The sequence below is a fragment of the Cibotium barometz genome, chromosome 16 (genome assembly GCF_041138505.1).
Source record: "Cibotium barometz isolate CiBa-2024 chromosome 16, ASM4113850v1, whole genome shotgun sequence".
Taxonomy (NCBI): domain Eukaryota; kingdom Viridiplantae; phylum Streptophyta; class Polypodiopsida; order Cyatheales; family Cibotiaceae; genus Cibotium; species Cibotium barometz.
In genome coordinates this window covers 58,035,132-58,054,893 of record NC_141061.1, presented here as the reverse complement: position 1 = coordinate 58,054,893, position 19,762 = coordinate 58,035,132, and the positions used below count along the sequence as shown (strand labels likewise).

General features: G+C 40.8%; 1 protein-coding gene and 1 pseudogene across 1 annotated transcript; one reads left to right on the top strand and one right to left on the bottom strand.

The window, feature by feature from the left end:
* Positions 1 to 3,033: 3,033 nt before the first annotated feature.
* On the bottom strand, positions 3,034 to 4,928 carry LOC147630779 (uncharacterized). Its single transcript, XM_086810845.1, has 2 exons — positions 4,323 to 4,928; positions 3,034 to 3,627 (listed from the first exon to the last, which is right to left on the bottom strand). The coding sequence occupies exons 1-2, from the start codon at positions 4,926 to 4,928 to the stop codon at positions 3,034 to 3,036; spliced, it is 1,200 nt and encodes a 399-aa protein (XP_086666971.1).
* Positions 4,929 to 12,605: 7,677 nt separating this feature from the next.
* Positions 12,606 to 18,738, top strand: LOC147630778 (uncharacterized; annotated as a pseudogene).
* Positions 18,739 to 19,762: the final 1,024 nt, after the last annotated feature.

Here is a 19,762-nt window from a genome sequence, read left to right as displayed (position 1 = left end):
CATGACACAAGAGTAACCTAGGCGTCCCCAAATTACTCAAGAGGGAAAAAATAATATTCTTAAAGAGAACTTAAAATATATTCTCATAACACAAATCCTAGATTAATAGGAGCATGCCTCTCTCTCTCTCTCTCTCTCTCTCTCTCTCTCTCTCTCTCTCTCTCTCTCTCTCTCTCTCTCTCTCTCTCTCTTACCATAGCACAAAAAATAAAGCGTTCATTCCCTAGCATACATATGATTGCACACAATGATCTCTTTCCTTGTCCTACCATGCACGTTGCTATAACACATATATAATGAATGTTCTTACATGTTTGTGTGTATCTCTCTCTATGTTATATATACGTATGTATGTGTGTCTCTCTCTCTATGTTACATACATGTACATACACACACATCTCTCTCTCTCTCTCTCTCTCTCTCTCTCTCTCTCTCCATATGAAATGAGCACAAACATATGTATGAATATGTAACAATTTTCAACTAAACATGCAAATAAACATCCTCATTGTGTAGATGAAAAAGATTTTCATCATCGAATAAGTAATGATTTTCAACTAAATATGCAAATAACGTCCTCGTTGCACAGAGCAATGAAAAAGATCAACACAAAAAAATAAAAATAGCAAAAGTAGCAATAATCAGTCAATCAATCTACTGATCAGTGGAGAAGCGAAGCTTCCACTTCCTACAGCCATCAACGACAGAGAATGCATGACGTCGTCGTCCAACATGGTATGTAACTAACGCATCTCCACTACACTGACCATCAAGTGTAGATGTCTTCTTCACTCGTGGTGGCCCTACAAAGAAAAGAGAGAATTATTGATAAAACGTTAATGAAAAATTTACCATGAATATATTATAGTTATAGTTAATCTTACCAGACACAAATGAAGATTGAAATAGAGCTTTGTCCGGTGCCACAAAAAATACTCATATCGAAGGAAGAAAATCATATACGTACGGAATAAGGTCCAAGCCTCTGGTATAAAGAATCTCTCAAAAGAGGCAACACATCTCTCTGTGTCATAGTCAATGTCACAAACATACTCTTTTATAAATAAGTATACTCCCAACTCCTCATCTCGGGAACACTAATCCCATATCTTTCAATGCCCTCCTCCACAACTTTGACCATGAAAAAATCCACCACCACAGGCAAAATCCTAAAACAAATAAGAAATTAAGAAGTTATATAAACAAACATGAAAATCTTGAAAGAATTTCTTGTAATTTACGCACCCATCCTTGTGGCCGTCTATTATTATCTCAGCAACATGTTGATGAGGAAGGGGTGCACACCAAAGAGGTGGCTCTGTAAATAAAGTAAGTTATATATGTCATGCACTAAAAAATCATAAAAAGATATGAATAAATACCAAAAAATGGATATAAAGTTGTAAACCTTCAACCCTCGACTCCAACATATCCAAAGTGAATAGAATGTAATACATGATTGTCCCTAAAACAAAACAAAACTTTTTAGAATATATACATAAAACAAAGAACAAAGAGCCATGGAAACTCCTTTTAGCATGCATCCTTCTCTTGTCATATGGCAGGGGAAAGGATGTGCTTAATAGGAAAGATACACATGCATACAAAAAGACACATACAGAAAATTAGAACACATAACTTCAATACGATACCTGAAATAATTACCTAGAAGCATCTAAGATCTACGCATAAATAATGTTACTTATTGTAAGCCAAGCAATAAGGTGGATATCCTCCCCCAAGTTAGAGAACATAACTGAAAGGACGTTCTGGTAAAAAAACTATAGCTATCAAATCAGGTCGATCACATACACACTCTCTCGAAAGTAAAGCATCTAAAACCTCTTACCCGTTTTGATTGCATGCAAAAGTAATAAATAAACCAAGGTTGCCCTTGGAATGGATAACTGCCATTGCATTTGATATATTTTCCAAGTCCACCAATAAAACTCGATGGTAAATGGTAACAATTAGACATGTAACAAATTGCTTCTAGGTAGTTCTTATTGCCATATGTAAAACTTTCTTATATACAACATTAGTAGTACAAACCGTCTCTCGACCACTCACATTGGTCTCACAGCATGTAGTATCTTGAAGAAATACCTTGACAGAATTCGATGATCGCACACGTGAGAAAGCAACATATAACTGTCCATAACTAAATACTGGAGTTGCCAAGTATAATCCTAAAAGAGATATTGTTTGGCCTTATGATTTATTTACTGTCATGGAAAATGCGAGTCAAACAGGGAGCTGCCTCCACCTCATATCAAATGGAAGCTACAATGTACTTGGAATGAAAGTTATTCTTGGAATGAAGACCCTATCTCCAATTTTAGTCCCAGTAATAATTTCTGCCTCTAACACCTTTGTGTGAAATTCCTTGCATATTAATCTAGTACCATTGCACAATCCCTCTCGAGGATTTAGATTACGCAATAAAATTATTGGAGCATTTCTTTTCAGAATCAGTCGATGAGGTGGATAACCACCACCAAGATTAAGACTGTTTAAGTACTTTGCTGCATATAAAAAAGATCCTTCACCACTGTTATTAATTGAATCTGCACTCAAGTACTCCTTGCTCTCCCTAATCATGGCATCCAATGCACTGCTATTGATCGCATCAACTTCAAGGTTTCAAGGTGCAAGAATAGCACGCTCCCTAAAATACGATGCATAATCTACAACACTTAGAAGCCTTGTATACACCCATTTAATTAAGTCCTCCATAGACCCTCTCTCTAAAAGCATTTTTGATGGAATTGACACAATACCTTCTTTTGTTCCCTCCCTCTCTGTTCCATTGCCAATGTCTAAAACCCACTGTATGAATTCATGCTGTGTTAAGTTATTACCATTTCGAAGTACCCGCATGTTCTATGTAAGCTTCAATACTGTAGTGTCTCTCCATATTTGTGAGTGACATAATGCGACATTAACAATGTCCTCTCATCCTCCCTTTGGAACAACTGGCAAATCTTCCTAAAATCTCCACCAAATAATATGACCTTTCCACCAAAAAGCTGATCATTGTCCCCCCATGATGTCTCTTAATGTCCTTTTCAAGGCTTCAAAGGCATATCGATGGGTCATGGGTGCCTCATCCCATATTATTAGCTTAGCTAACTTCACAACATTTCTAAGTTGACTGTTAACCTTTATGTCACAGGTGCTAATTACATGTAGGTCCAATGGTATTTTAAACCGTGAATGAGCTGTGCGACCATTGCCTAGTAGTACTGCAATGCCAGAAGATGCACACACCAAAGCAACATGGCCCTCCCCACGCAATCGAGAGAGCAAACAATCATAGAGAAAGGTCTTTCCAGACCCTCCTAGACCATCGAGAAAAAACACTTCACCAGCACCTGCATATACTGCGTCCAAAATCTGATTAAAGGCCGCTAGTAGTTGACAATCATTTAGAGTTCTTTTCATTCGATCACCAATTTGTGCATGCTGCTCAACATTAAATATTCTCTCTTCTTGTAATAATCCATTTGTAACTATGGACACAATTGATTTGTCCACAGGAGGCATTCCCTCAAACTCAACCAACCTTCGGCCATGTTGCTGAAGAATGCGCTCTAAATGCAACAGAGCCTCATTCTTTGCCACTACCTGACGATCATTTCAATTCTCTATAGTCAATTGTAATGCATGAAAAAAATCATCCAAAAGTTTCGATGAAAATCTTGCCCACAGAAGGCTTGGAGAGGCTGGCTCACAAAACACCAAAATTATGACAAATAGGTGTCTCAATTGCAAACCAATTTGATGAAACGCGGCCTCTTGCATACATATAAACCATTCTTCATCACTTTTCCAATAAACCTCTAGCTATGCATGCTCCCTTGAAAGTAGGATAGACTTGCCCATCAAAAGTGCGTAAGTCATCAAAAGACTTACAACCTTTGCAAACAGTAAGCAACATACGCAAGAAATATTGCTCACCAGCAGCAGATGGAGAAACGTTGTACATGTGACCGATGCTATTGCTTAACTTTCTTCTAGTCCACTTCTTAAGACTCGTGTTCCAAACCCATCAGCTTAGAAAGTCACTGCTATAAAGCAAATCTTTTGCATCATCGTGCAACTCATTACATCCAAACCACTCTATAAGGGTAGTTTTTTGTTTCTTTCTTTATCGATTATACTCTGCAAATCATCATCATCTCGAAACATGACATTATGATGTAGGGGATATGAACGTGTAATCTTTGGACATCGGGCTTTTCTTCATGCATATCATATTCGTAAATTCACCAGCATGCTTCTGATGCTAACACATAAGGTGTATCCAAGTACCTACTAACCTCATCCACCACACCATTAGTTGAATGTTCTAGTTCTCCTTGCCTTTCTATATGATTTACAGTTTCCATTCTGATTGTTGCTCTGTCATGACCCTTGTACACATATTTATACAAATATTTAATTGCTATGATTGTGGAGCATACTTCAACATTGATGTGTGCCTTGTATTTTATGGAGAGGAAAGGATTAAATGGCACTATCCAACGATTGTCAACAATAGCTCCTTTCACTTGTATGTTTCTGCCATCATCTTGACGCATATAAATAGGATAGCCATCGCTACCCACCACAGTAGATTCAGAGAAGGCACGCAGATAACGACGACTACATTTCCCATTAGTCATGCATGGAGCATTGGGATTTAGTGCACCACATGGGCCATGAACATTACATTGTCTAATAATCTCATGTAACTCAAAAAACATTTCCCTATCAGGAAGCTCTGCACATACTAATCGATCATAGTGACTAATCTCAATTGCCTTAAATTCATCTGCCAAAATCAATAATATGTGTGAGTGTGGAAAACCTGTCTTTTGGAACTCAATCACACAAACATAACCAACCACTTTTCCAAACAAATTATCCTTTGTAATTGACCTCATCATATCCTTATGGTTTTTATTAAACACGTGGGTTGTCAAATCCGGTCGATCATGCGCACTCTACCCTGGAACAGTGTTGCCTAGTATAGTTCTTGTACCATCAGCTGCATTAACCATGTCTGATAATCCTTGATACACTTTTGCATGCAAAGTTATTTAATTATTACGTATCCATACCAACCTCGATTCCTCCATGCTACTATATGCATTGACAATGTACTATTGCAATAATCTTCCCCCACGTAGAAGGCAAGCATTGGTATCACGTCTGATCTGCGAAGTATGCATAATATTGTCTTTGAGCAACACATTTTGAGCTTTGAATCTCATGCAATGACGCATGGGCAGGAACACCAACATATGGAATGTATATATGCCAACCATCCTCCCCTCTTCGAAATAAAAGAACATATAAGAGTGGCATATATGATCGATGCAAATTAGATATTCTTCTCACAAACCCATTGCGCAAAAAAATTTGGATGTCTCGATAGTTGACATCGGCATCATCTCCTTGCCCTGGCATGATAGCAGCAACCTCTCTAGTTGTGGGCACCAAGTATTGTCTAGAGGTAGAGTGGTTCTCGCAAATTATCATCTTTAAATCTACATGTGGATTGCTTCCTAAGACTTCCCCAATAGCTCGCAATGACTTGGCATATGGATTGCATGCATGTATCATCCTCTGCAGCAATTCTAAAACACTAGGATCCAAACCAGGCATGCCATCCAAGTGATTTTGTAGTTCATGCTCTGTGTCATATACATATAGTTGTGTAAAACGTGGGCGCTCTTCCTGTCCTCCATCAGGCAATAAAGTTCCAACACGATGATATACATTGCCATGAACTCGAAAGTTATATATGCCTCTATTTCAGAAAAATGTTTCATCAATATCAGCACCCAATGATACCAAAGCTAGGACACTATTGTATGCCTGTATGTTCTTTCTAAATAATTTGCTTCTAGAATCATTGCCATGCAATAGAATTCTTAGAAACTCGGGTGGCTCCTCTAACGGCAACAATGACACACGCCCTGCTTTACAACAATGGCTTCCTACAACATGACGTAGAACCGTTTTTGTCTCATCTTTCCACAATTGAGCATGGCAAAAACTACAAAAGTGATTAAGAGATCCCAGAGGGAGTGAAGAGTTGGAGTGCAAAACACTAATGGGTACATAGACGGGTGTCTTATATCCTCTCTTAACGGAAATTGACGAAGAATAGAGAGGTATCCCCCTCTACTTATCATCGCACCCCTACTATCTAAAGTTTGTTCTACTGCAATTGAATGGTGAGAAGCGCTGGTTGCATCTAATTGAACCCTTCTACTTCTTATTGGAGTGTCTATCACATTCCTTTCTCTAGAAATATCTTGGTTCACATTGCATTCTTGGTGAGCACGTTCTTGTGTTCGATATTGGCCCCTTTGTTCTACATTTCTATCTGGTTGTTTTTTTTATATTGTTCTTTGCCACTAGCAACATTTGGTGAGCACGTTCTTGTGTTCGATATTGGCCCCTTTGTTCTACATTTCTATCTGGTTGTTTTTTTTTATATTGTTCTTTGCCACTAGCAACATTTTGTCGTTCTTTGCGTGTTATATTCAATTGTCTTATCCGGTCAGCACGTGCTAAATGTAAAACATTGCTCGAGTCCAATACTCTATTTTAACTCCGTCCAACTATCTTCTGTTTAAAAGCACAACTTAGTCCGAAAGTATTTGAGATCATTAAATCTCTCTCTCTCTCTCTCTCTCTCTCTCTCTCTCTCTCTCTCTCTCTCTCTTCATAAATTGATTTTGATATAACATAGAAAGCTTAATATATTCTTGTCTCAACCAAGAAGGATATACAAAACTCTTGTATATCATACTACTTTACGTAATAATGGGCCAAGTGCGAAAAGCCAAAATAGATAACTCTTTATAGCATATTAGTCTCATGTTTCCACAATTGAGCATGGCAAAAACAAAAAAAATGATTAAAAGATCCCACGGAGTGGAGAGTAGGAGTACAAAACTCTAATGGGCACATAGACAAGTGTCCTATATCCTCTCTTAATAGAAAATAATGAAGAACAAAGAGGTACAAAAAGCCAAAATAGAGAAGTCTTTATAACATATCACATGTTAGGCGTTGCAGGACGATCCAACTTGCGACACATTTTGATCATAATAGCATTCAATTTTTTGTTTAAACTGACTTTAAGAGTTGACACCTCGATGTGCAACATGGTAACTTGCTCCTTTAAGGCATTGACTTGTAGCCTACACCCTTTGTTACACACAATTGCGCCTTCATTGCTTCCCCACATAAGATCCTGCATGTACCCATACATGTACCTTACATGATGTTCTATTTGAGCAGTGTTGGCAACAATGAGAGTTTTAGAGGACATTTCCATGTCCTCTCTCAACTTCCTCGTACCATCCCTTACATCATGTCCTATCTGAGTACTGTTGGGCAATGAGAGTTTCGGAGGACATTTCCATGTTCTCTCTCAATGTCCTTGTACCATCTGAACTCATTCCATGGATCTGACCGCATAGATAGTTTAAATATCTTGTGTTTACAGCATGCTTATCTTCAGTGCGTTTGCACATCTCTTGAATTGACCTCAAACGCTTTGCAATGTTACCAACATTTCGTTTGGAATGTAGGAGGCACTTAGGTGGCTGCTTCGTGGCATGCCTTACAAGCAACCCCCTTACAAGCTGTTTAAATGCATGGAGACTACGACGTTCTTGTTGGGATGAGAAAACAATATTAGGAAGGACATCTTCCTCATTTGCAATGACTTTGTTGTTATTAGAAGAAATCTCCTAAACTGTGTCACACATGTTTTTTTTAATATTAACTATATCACACTATTAATATGTACTTAATATGTGTATATAAATATATACCCATATTAAGTACATATGACATTGTTATCATTAGAAGAAGTCATCTCCTTAACTATGTCACATATATATATGTATGTATGTATGTATATATATATACACACATATACACACACACACATATACATATATATATGTATATATGTATATATATATATACATATATACATATATATATATATATATATATATGTATATACATATATATATATATATATATATATATATATATGTGTATGATATATATATGTATATACATACACATATATATATATATATATGTATGTATATATATATGTATATATATATGTGTATGATATACATATGTATATACATACACACATATATATATATGTATGTATATATATGTATATACATATACATACATACATACATACATACATACATACATACATACATATATATATATATATATATATATATATATATATATATATATATATATATATATATATATATTTTAACCTATGGAGCGGACATTGAGACGTATTACTTTTTTATGTCATACAATTATTTTACGTATTCTAAGTCATGGGCCGGGCTTGTTGTCGGCACCAAATGTAAAGGGTAAGGGGATTGGGTGATCGCCGATGAGAGGCGCACCTCGAATTTCATCTCAGGATAAGGGTTAGGATCGGCTGGCCATGTGTGGGCGCCCATGTGTGAACGGCCAAGTCACATATAAAAGTCAAATGTAACCTAAAACCTCTCATTCTCTAAGTGTTGAATCTTCTCCATCTCCTTCTCCAACGTGTGTGTGTGTGTGTGTGTGTGAGAGAGAGAGAGAGAGAGAGAGAGAGAGAGAGAGAGAGAGAGAGAGAGAGAGAGAGTGTAGCGATCGAGCATTGCGTGGTGGCACGGCTACGGCGGGGCGACAGAGCATGTGTAGCGATCGAGCATTGCAGAGCGGCGATGGCAGCTCCTTCTTCATCGCGGCGCAAGAATCCTTCACGACGGCGGTCTGAGCGGTGAGTGACACACCATTGCTCCCTTTTTTGAGCTTGCTGGTTTCCTGGTTGTGTGCTTGCAGCCATTCGTGGTGGCTGGTTTCTTGGTTGTGTGCTTGTTGTAGCCATTTGTGGCTCGCACACGGTGCTTAGTAAGTCCCTAGCTCCAACACGTGCGATAAAAGCGCACATTTTTGGCGTCGCTATCGGGGAATTTCCCTGAACCAAGCTCCAGATGCAGCTCGGGCTGCTGTTTGAAGTCTATTTTATCCTGCAGGAAAGGCAAAGAGAGGCGTGTTTGTGTGTTTGTTGCTGTTTTTCAGTCATTTTTCTGTTCTGTTTTCTTCATTTTCTCCACATTTCAGTTCTGTGTGTTAGCTGTTAGAGCAGTAAGTTAGTAAGTTAGTTAGTGCCATTTATCTCTAAAGGTATTTTTTTCTAAAAAAATTTTAAAAAAATTAAAAAAAATAAATCAACCCACGCGGCCCGAGTGGAAAGAAATTTTTCATTGAAAAAAAAAATCGAAAAAGAAAAAACCCCCAATTGACCCCGACTCCGGTCTTGATATATATATATAGGAGAGTGAGTCTCCATAGCTTTCTCTCAAGTGGAAGCTTAAGGGGAGTAAAGCTCTCTATATAGTCTACCCCCCAAGGAGTGGAGTGGGCATGTGGGACAAAGCCTTCACCTTTCCCCCCATAGGCACAAATAGAGTGTTCTGAGGGCCACAGGAGCTCCGGATAGGTGAACACTGTGCTGTAAAGCACGCTAGGACCCCTTGAACGATACGCTCGTCTCTTGAGCTATCACATGCCTTAGTCCAGTCTCGACCATAAGTAAGGGGATAAAAACGGGTTAAAAACGAGACAAAAACAAGTAAAAACAGGGTGCGAAACACCTGAGAAACCACTTGTGTGGGCTTCAAGGGTAGTTACCAATGCCCGTAGGATACCCACGTCACATGCATCTACGCTTAGAGTCTGAGCAACTAGAAAGCGTTTCAGTTTACGCAGGCTCACACCATCCCTCCACGTTAGCATCTTGGCCTTCAGTTGGAACCCAAGGACATGCAACCCAAGATCCACGAATAATAGCGGCGGCGGCTAGTGACTCGTCCTCTGACTCTGAAGTCATGGAAGGGCATCCTACCCACAACTATGAGAGGAAGCAAGCCAAAACGTGTGCGAGTTTGGGCCCCACAACCCGGATCTAGCATGTTTAGTCGTCTATTTAATAGAGCTACGTGCTGCTCGACAAGTGAACTAAACGAAGGAGGTGGGGAAGTAGACTCGCCATTCACATCTCATGTAGACCCTGCCCTCCCAAAGAGTGTCCATGTGGATATTCTACCCACTTCATTTAATGAAGGCCCTACTGAGCTACGACCTTCTGACGCTCTTCCTAAAGTAGAGGCCCCTAGAAGTCAAACCACAAGAAGTGACATTGCATCCACTTCGAGAGAACCTTTTGGCACACCAAGTTTGGATGGGATATTTCTCAATGAAAATTGGGAATATGACCTACACACGGAGACTCTGACGCTCTTCCTAAAGTAGAGGCCCCTAGAAGTCAAACCACAAGAAGTGACATTGCGTCCACTTTGAGAGAACCTTTTGGCACACCAAGTTTGGATGGGATATTTCTTAATGAAAATTGGGAATATGACCTACACACGGAGACTCTGACTGACCTATACATGGGTTACACATACCATGTAGGTTGGTTAGAAGTCATACGTTCTACATCTAGTGCCACCAATCTAGATGAACAACAACAAATGATATGTGAAGTTATCCATAGAATTATCCAATTCGAGAGGCAGAATAGGGGAGTGAACCTAGTTTCAATTGGCCTTATGAGATTTTTGGATACGGGCAAGGCTAAACAACCAACCCTGTCACAATTGGAGACTCCCTCGATGAGTCATGTAGATCCTTCGTATGTTGTTTCGCCTGGAGTCTCAATGCAGGTTGAGCCCACGAGTAGTAGCTTTAGCTTTCCAACTTTGGCTCAACTTTCCATTAGGGAATCCACAATGCCTACTCCGATGATGAGCATGACGGAAAGTGCACCCGTTACCACTGTAGTTAGTACAACACCGCTACCTAGTGGTACGGTACCTACAACAATGCGTACCAGTGCATATCGACCATATGTACCTATCACTACTCATGCTCATGTAGCTCCTACGCCTCCTGTTATGCCAATGGTGTATGCTCCACGAATGCCTTATCAGAACCCTTATCCAAGAGGAGCTATGCATAGTCACATATCATATCCTACGTCAGCTGCATACATACCAAGAACAATGCCAACTCCTGTCAACCAGGCCATCCCAGAAGTGCCTCCACCAGCTATGCCTGCTCACTTAGGTGATCTAGCAGCGTTTGCTCAAACGATCGGATGATATATTATGGAAAACATGCGTGGCATACCTGAGAGAGAGCCTAGAAGCAAGGCGGTCTAAGTTGCCAAGCTCACTCAAAACTTCAGTGGTGGTAATGAAGATGTTAGGAAGCACATTGAACTTTTTGAACACGTGTGTGATTCCTTGGAAGAGCACAATGAGCTACATAAGTGTAAAGCCTTAGGCTTAACCTTGAGTGGAAAAGCCAGAGATTGGTATCAAACTTTAAGGGTTGAAGAGCGTACTCACTATCCCACTCTCGAGATTGTTCTTGAAAGAATACATATGTGAGGGTGTGCTTTGGGGTGTAGCATCTCAACTCCAAAAAGCTGAACGACGCGAGGAAGGAGAGTCAGTGATGAGAGACTTTATTAGTCGACTAAAGCATCTAAATTTTCCCTGTACCTGATGAGAGCTTCAATAACAACCAACTTCTTGATAGATTCATCCGAGGATTGCGCCACGAGGACATATACAATGGCCTAGTCATTAGAGGTCTTACGATGTGGGAAGCAGTCCTGCCAATGCAATCTAGTTAGAAGACAACTTGATGATTGCAGGTAAAAAGGTGTCTTCGGAGACAAAGTCTATTAGTTCGCAAATATCTGGGCACGAGCCAATGACTGTAAAACCTATTGCCAAGGAGCCCAAGATATCCAAAATGTCTAAAGCTGACCTTACTAAAGCTCTCCAAGAATACTTTAGGGGTAATCGAGCTCCTCAAAATAGGCATATGTACCCAAGAAGAGAGCAACAATGGTGTTCGGTTTGCTTAGGACCACATAGCACAAGTGAATGTCCCACATTCAGAGTTAAATTCAATTGGACTTACAATACATGTGGTAAGTATGGCCATCAATCTAAGGATTGCCTAGTACTTAAGCATATGTTAATGAATCTAAGGATTGCCTAGTACTTTAAGCATATGTTAACGAATCAGGCACCACTAGCCTAGTCAAACACACCTCAAGTACCCGCATTGATGCCTGCACCACCTGTCGAGCAACCGTCACACAACACATAGTTCCAAGGAACCCAAATTTAGTCTAGTCTGTGCCGTTACCACCGCCAGTGCTAAGACCACAACCTCCGCATCTGAGGGTTACCCCTATAAACCAGATGGGTTGTGAGTCACATAGTGCATGTGGGGATTATGAAGAGGATGTAGACCCCACTGTTCCATATGGGATTAATACGTTTAAAATGACTCCCCAGTATTACATGGAGGATCATTTCGGGAAAGTCAAGCCTGTATATCAAGTGGCTGCTCTTGCCCCAAGAGGACAAAACCTTAATACCTTTGCCAAGAGACCACCTCTTCAATGCTACGATTGTGGTGGACCGCATCGTGTAGCAGAGTGCCCTAATAGGCTACAGAAGATCACTACTCAAATGCAACCAAATCAAGGGAGCACGTCGGGAATACCGGTACTTACATGTAATCGTTATGGCGGCATAGATCATTTGATTGCTCAATGTCCACATAATCCAAGTGCACCCAAGAGCCATTGAATTTGGTTGAGGTCACCAACAATGAGGCACTAGGAACCACACCTGTTGTACTCGCAAATGTAGTCACACGGTCAATGCTTCAAAATCAAAACTACATTCTTGAAGAGAGGGATACTGCATCAATTGCTTGAGCAAAGAAAAAGAAAACGTGACGGAAGAGATCGCTTAATGCCACAAGCTCCAAACCTAGTTCAAAGACTAATATAGGGACATGAGACGACCCTGTGTATATGAATGATCCTGAAGATGATTCTGATTCAATAGAAACCATGAAGACCAAAGCCACTACTTTAAGGGAGAAACCCACTCGGGAGCGCAACGAAGGAGAATCAAGCAAAGACATAAATCGGGGGAAACAAAAAGAAACTCCTCCTGCCCCACAACCAAGTCAGCTAATACCCTCTCGGCTACCCAGACTCACTGAGACTCTCAAAGACAAGCCACGTGGGCCAAAAACCCTCAAGAAAAAGATTCGGACTTACCCAAACCAAGTAGAGGAGATTGAACAAGTGCAAAACTTAAGGGGTTTGGTGGAAGAAACACAAAGAGAACTGGAGTAGCTAGAACCTAGAAAAGTTAAGATCCCAGACATAGTGTTTCCTACACGAGTTCAGCCTCACAGGAGCCATAAACCGTTAGCTATACCTAGTATCATTCGGGAAGAAAGTGAGGATAGGACATCAGGAAGTGGGTAGACACCCTTCTTGCTTGAAAGAATGTTTAGTGGGAATGCTTGACCCCATCGAAGAGAAGTGATTCCATCGTCACCAGTCCCTAGTCAGGGGCCGATATCTCGAAAAGTACCGTTGAATGTGTCCAAACTAATGGATTTCATGTCCTCTGAAATCAGAACCATGATCATATCCAAGTTATATGGAGATCCTGAGCTATTCTTAGCTCTTCGGGCATTTCTCAATGGAGAACTGAAGGCGGGGTTACCACAATTTGCAAACATGGATAGACCCGACATGCTTCAAGATGTGGAGGAACATTTGGATCTATAGCCCAACCTAGATGAAGACTCGGTCATTGAAATACATGTTAACAAGTTGGGACAATACTTTGAAGGTGACGAATCTAATGCAACCCTCCCCATTACTACCAAGGGATTAACTCTAAAGGGAATCCTTGATGGTGGTGCTGGAGTGAGCATTGTGACTAGAAACTGCTAGGAATCTATGGGAAGACCTCACCTAGAAGTCACAAACATAGTGGTTAAGATGGCAAACAGAACTATAGCTAAACCTATTGGAATGCTAAGGGACCTTAAGATCAAGGTTCTGGGATACAAGGTAAGACATATCTTCATTGTAATAGATTTCTCTAAGCATCCTATGTCATATCAAATGATCTTAGGACGTCCTTTCATGAGGGAAGCACAAATGGTGCATGACTGGTCGAAAAACCATGTCTACTTACGATTCCAGGACTCTGTCATTTGAGTTGATCTTGAGAATGGTTGCGCGCATCCTTTAGGAAGCAAGGTTATTATTGATAATCAATCGGATACCACTATTCACTCAGTCCCATTAAAGAATTGCTATATATGCAAAAAAGAGACCGATGATGGGGAAGATTCTCCTTATATATGGATGTCCTACTACCGGGCATGACTGAGTCAGATAGCATAGATTGGGTACACCTAGCGGCAACCATAGACACATGGGGAAATAGAGAATGGGGAAATAGAGGCACAAGTTGGGTAACACCTGAGGGGCAAGATATGCCACCATTAGTGCCAGTAAACATGATAGGTGTTATGCACTTGACTTCTGATGGCAAGAAAGTGGCAAACTCCCTTGACACTGAAAGTAGTGAAGACTCTAACCAATGCGACTCCGAGTCTGAATCTCAAGAAGAAACTGACTCTGAGCCTGATAGGGGGTATGAGTTGAATATTCACCCAAGTGTGGAAGCCACACGCTCAAGGCCTAGGATAGTAAACTCTTGCAGTTCATCCGAGAGTTAGGGGGACACAAGTGAAGATCGATCAAGTGAGTCTGAATGTGATATAAACAAAAATCAGAAACTAGGTAAGAAGAAGACGAGACATAAGTGACAACGCTATCGAGCTAATGTACGAGCTAGAATAAACAAAGAGAGATCCACTGCAGAATGGCTTAGTTATGTAGGAGCATATAACACTCATTCAGAAGTTAGTGGATAATTGGGGAGAATACCTCCAAAGTGTCATGTGGTGTAGTCCACAACCTCATGACATCGCCCAATCAGAAATCGAAGAGAAGGCGAAACTAAGTCGTACTGCGAGAAGGCGTCAAAATCGAGAGTTAGCTCAGCAACAAAAGGAAGCAAAAATTAAAGAAAAAAGCATGGCACAACAAGAACCGGTAGACTTACACCCCGCACCCAAGCATTTCAAATCTTTTACCATGGGGGAACGTAAAGTCGTCTACATAAAAGCCCAACGAACGCCTACCAATCGGAGTAGTGGTGTCTACGATGGCCCGAGCAGTAGTAGTTAAGGAGATAGGACTAGCAGATCCATGTGAGGAGTCTAAACCAGTTTTTATTGCTCAAGACCTCACCAAGACGGAAGAAGCTACACTTAAGATGCTTCTTAAAGAATTCAAGGACATATTTGCTTGGACATACCATGATATGAAGGGTGTTCCACCCAATGTGGTGCAACACACAATTCCAATGATTAACACTGCTAAACCAGTCTAGCAACATCCCTACCCAATGAATCCTAAGTATGCAAAGATTGTACAAGAGGAAATTTAAAAGCTTATAAAATGTGGATTCATATACCTTATTGAGCACTCAGAATGGGTTTCTCCGATAGTCATTGTACCAAGAAGAATGGGAAACTCAGAGTGTGCGTTGATCTCAAAAAGGTTAATGCAGCCACCAGAAGAGATCATTACCCCTTGCCGTATTCTGAACATGTGCTTGAAAGAGTTGCAGGCAAGGAGGCTTATAGCTTTTTAGACAGGTACTCTGGTTATAATCAGATCACAATTGCAGTAGAGGACCAAGCTAAACCTTTCGCGTCATGGCCTTTGGCTTAACTAATGCACCTGCAACATTCCAACGATAAACACAGCCTTTAAGGAATATCTAAGGGACTTTTGTGAAGCCTTCTTAGATGATCTTTGTGTTCATTCCTCTTGGGACGAGCACTTGATGTGTTTATGAAAAGTATTTGAAAGGTGTAGATTATATCGCATCTCATTGAATCCTTTCAAATGCCAATTCTGGGTTAAACACGGAGTTATTCTAGGGCATATAGTGTCCAAAAATGGGATTTCCACCGACGAAAGTAAAATCAAGGTCATTTTGGAATTGCCCCCACCCATCAACTATAAGGGAGTCCAGCGCTTTATGGGCCATGTTGGTTATTATCGAAGGTTTATTTTATTCTTCGTCGCTGAGATAGCTCGACCATTGTACAAGCTTCTCATCGAGTTTATTTGAACCGAAGATTCACCATGCATATGAGTTATTAAAGAAGGCCCTGGCAAGTGCTCCAATCTTGCGAGTGCTTAACAGGGATTTAATCTTCCATGTGCATATTGATGCACTCAACCTGGAGAACATAAACTAGACTACCCCATTAGCTTTTCCAATCGCCAGTTGAACGATGCAACTACACCACTACGGAGCGAGAAGGGTTGGCAATGATATATGCAGTAAAGAAATTTCGTTATTACCTTCTTGCCACTAAGTTTGTTTTCTATGTGGATCATCAAGCGCATTGTTGTATCTGGTGAACAAACCATGCTCCACAGGAAGAATCACACGATGGTTGTTGATTCTTCTTGAGTGTTTGATTTCACTGTTGTTGTGAGACCTGGCAAAAAACATGTCATGGCTGATCATTTGTCTCGCATACCTAGTGGTGAAGCTCCTACGGGAGTTGATGATGACTTACCTGACACTTTCTTGTTCATGGTGGAGACAATGCCTGAATGGAGTGAGAAGATTGTTAACTTCTTGGTTAATGGTTTTCCACCCAAAGAGCTTCGTAAAGTGGCTATTAATTGCACACCATTCAAGATGGTATATGGCCAAGAAGCAGTCATGCCGTGGGAATTTGTCATTCCTAGTCTTCGTGTTGCTACTCAAGAGGGCTAGGATGGTAATCCCTTAGTAGAGCGTTTGTATATCCTTGAGTGGTTAGACGAAGAAAGACAATTGGCGGTGTACAATGCCCTTGTAGAGAAGGATAGAAGGAAGAAATGGTTTGATCGCTACCTGAAAAACAAGGACATCAAAGTTGGGGATAAAGTCCTGATGTATGGAGTGCATAACAAAAAGAAGAAGCTAAAATATGCTGGTAAGGGACCGTACAGAGTATGTGAAATTACCCCGCAAGGTATCATCCGAGTGGAGACTCTCGACGGAGTTAAAACCGTTGGATTCCTCAATGGGAGTAAATTCAAAAGATACTATGATCCCCTAAGCCAAGAGGAATTACATGCAATCCATCAGAAGAAGGCAGCTAAAGAACAGGCTGAGCTAAAGAACCCCGCAAGGTACCATCCGAGTGGAGACTCTCGACGGAGTTAAAACCGTTGGATTCCTCAATGGGAGTAAATTCAAAAGATACTATGATCCCCTAAGCCAAGAGGAATTACATGCAATCCATCAGAAGAAGGCAGCTAAAGAATAGGCTGAGCTAAAGAACAGGCTGAGCTAAACAAGATACAAGCGAGAGTTGAAGCTTAAGAAGATACAAGCAAGAGTTGAAGCTAAAGAACGCCAGCAGCGTGTTAGGCGCGCCAACGAGAGGCCAACTTGGGAATTATGCAAGTATTTTTCGAGGAGGCAAAGGAGGATTCACTTGAATCTGACCTGCCTCTACAATACCCAATTCAGCTATAACAGAGTCCTTATGGGAAGGTGCTATATAATGCATTGTTGGATACGGGAGCTCAACACAATTTGCTGTCATATGGAGTGTGGTGTCAACTTGGAAAACCACCCTTATCCAAAAGTACCATCCAAGTTAAGGGTATCAATAAGAAGAAAACCACTGTCTCGGAAATTTTGCACACTCCTGTTGCCTATGACAAGGGGACTATGGTTCAATGCTTTTTGGTTATGCCTGCTGGTACCGTGGAGGGAAGTGTAAACTTAGGGCACAAATGGATGTTAGCTTCCAAGTGCAATATTGATTGGGCAACCAGGCGAGTTTCAACGCAAGAACCAGTTCTCAGCCTGACCACTCAAGGTCCTGCACCTAAGCCATCAACTCTGGACAAAAATGCTAGATAAGAAAAAATCACAAAGTTAAGTGGCTACACCATCTTTGATTGTTTGCCACCCCTCTAACGCTTCAACGCCAAGAGGGAGATAGGCAGTGTGGTCCCCAAGGCTCCGCTTACTTTACCGAAGTACTTTACCGAAGAGTACATACAAATGGGTCCCAAAAGCTTCGTTAATGGCTACCTCTACTGCCCAATCTCATTCAGACAAGAAGCCTTGTAGTAGGAAAGTAGCTACCCGCTCTAGAAAAGGCTAGGTAACATCACGTTGGATTCCTAAAATATTATTAGCAGCCCAAGGGCACTATGAAGGAAATGACTAGATTTGGGTCCCTAAACATAAGCTGAATTCCTCTACATCGCCTGTAAAATCGTATAAGCCAAATGTTGCCACCCCAACGACAATTCTAGACCGTGGTAAGGGAAAGGTAACAGAGTACTCCACACCACTTCTTCTAGAGCTAGTTTGGATTCCCAAACGATATCGATCGATACCACCTCTAGCTCAGGAAGGGGGGACTCACAAGGAAGCTTCTAGCTCCTCATGCCATTCACACGTTGATATAGAAGTTTCTGCATGCTCTACACCTACCCTTGTCAATACCCACCAAGAAACCAATGAGTCTACATCTCCCCTTGTAAATGTATCATCGGAAACCATATCCTCCGTTCGTTCATGGGAGCGTACACTGCCATCTCTGCAACTTGATGTGGCCACAAGGGTCATAAAAAGCTATCTACCCACATCACCACCTATAACCCACTGGACAAAGTGGTTCTAAGGGGCTACAACATCATTGCAAAAAAAATGATCTACCCAAGGAAGGGGGGAGCATGTACTCACGTTCAACATTCTATTGCTTCCTCCCTAACCTTCTCCCCTGACCATGTAACTTCCAAATTCGAGGGAATGTATATATATAGCTTCATACACAAAAAAGAAAAGAAAAGAAAAAGTAAAAATTAAGAGGAGAGTTATCCGCACACAATTAGAAACAAGATTGATCTGTCTTCATGAACCTACTGATGCTATATCTGTGTTTGCAGATATGGCAGATGCACGAGCATCACACACTTCATCCACTCCCACCTTTGGTGAGAGGTATCATCTGTACCTTTCTCAGATATTTCACATGTGTTATCCTATAATTAAAACCGAATTGGGTCATATAGATGTACTATAGCCAGCGAGGGAAATGTTGAGGAATTAGAATGGCTAATTCGCCTATTGACCACGATTGACCCGATGGCCCAAGTCCTTACTTTTCCACAGGATGACTATCCTCGCATAGTTACATTCTTGACGAGTCTATGTGGATGGGAGGACGAAGAAGATATATCTGACGATGAATGGACGGATGAGACTCATGGCACTACCGAGGCTGATTTTATTTATTTGGATGATGCGGATAGAGGCTTAGCCTTAGGGCTATAGCCAGGACTCTACAACATCCTCTTACCTTGATCCTCAGTATTAGTGTGGTGACTTGTAGGTAGGTTAGTGTTTTCAAGTTGTTGCTAGTTTTGTGTCCTTAAACGAGTCCTTATTTTTTCCCACTGATGTGCCTCTAGAGGTATAGTGCTTGTTAGTTAATTGTACAGGTTTAGAAGTTTGAGGTGGGCTCGCTTTCATAGTCCTGGGACGGCCGCAATGTTCATACATGGATATCTACATCAAATTATAGGCATTTCTCATCGAATCAAGGAGATCTCCAAAATACAGGTGTAATTCTTCCATGCCCACTCTCTTTCATTTTTACTGTTCAATTAATTGCATGAACTATAATGCATGACCACATGGAATTT

Bases quoted from the DNA above. Each gene is read 5' to 3' on its own strand.
- LOC147630779 (XM_086810845.1), bottom strand. From the start codon at position 4,928: ATGAGGTCAATTACAAAGGATAATTTGTTTGGAAAAGTGGTTGGTTAT. The intron at 3,628-4,322 runs GTTAGTAGGTAC...AATGATCGTCAG, and splicing joins CTAATGGTGTGGTGGATGAG to GTAGTGGCAAAGAATGAGGC.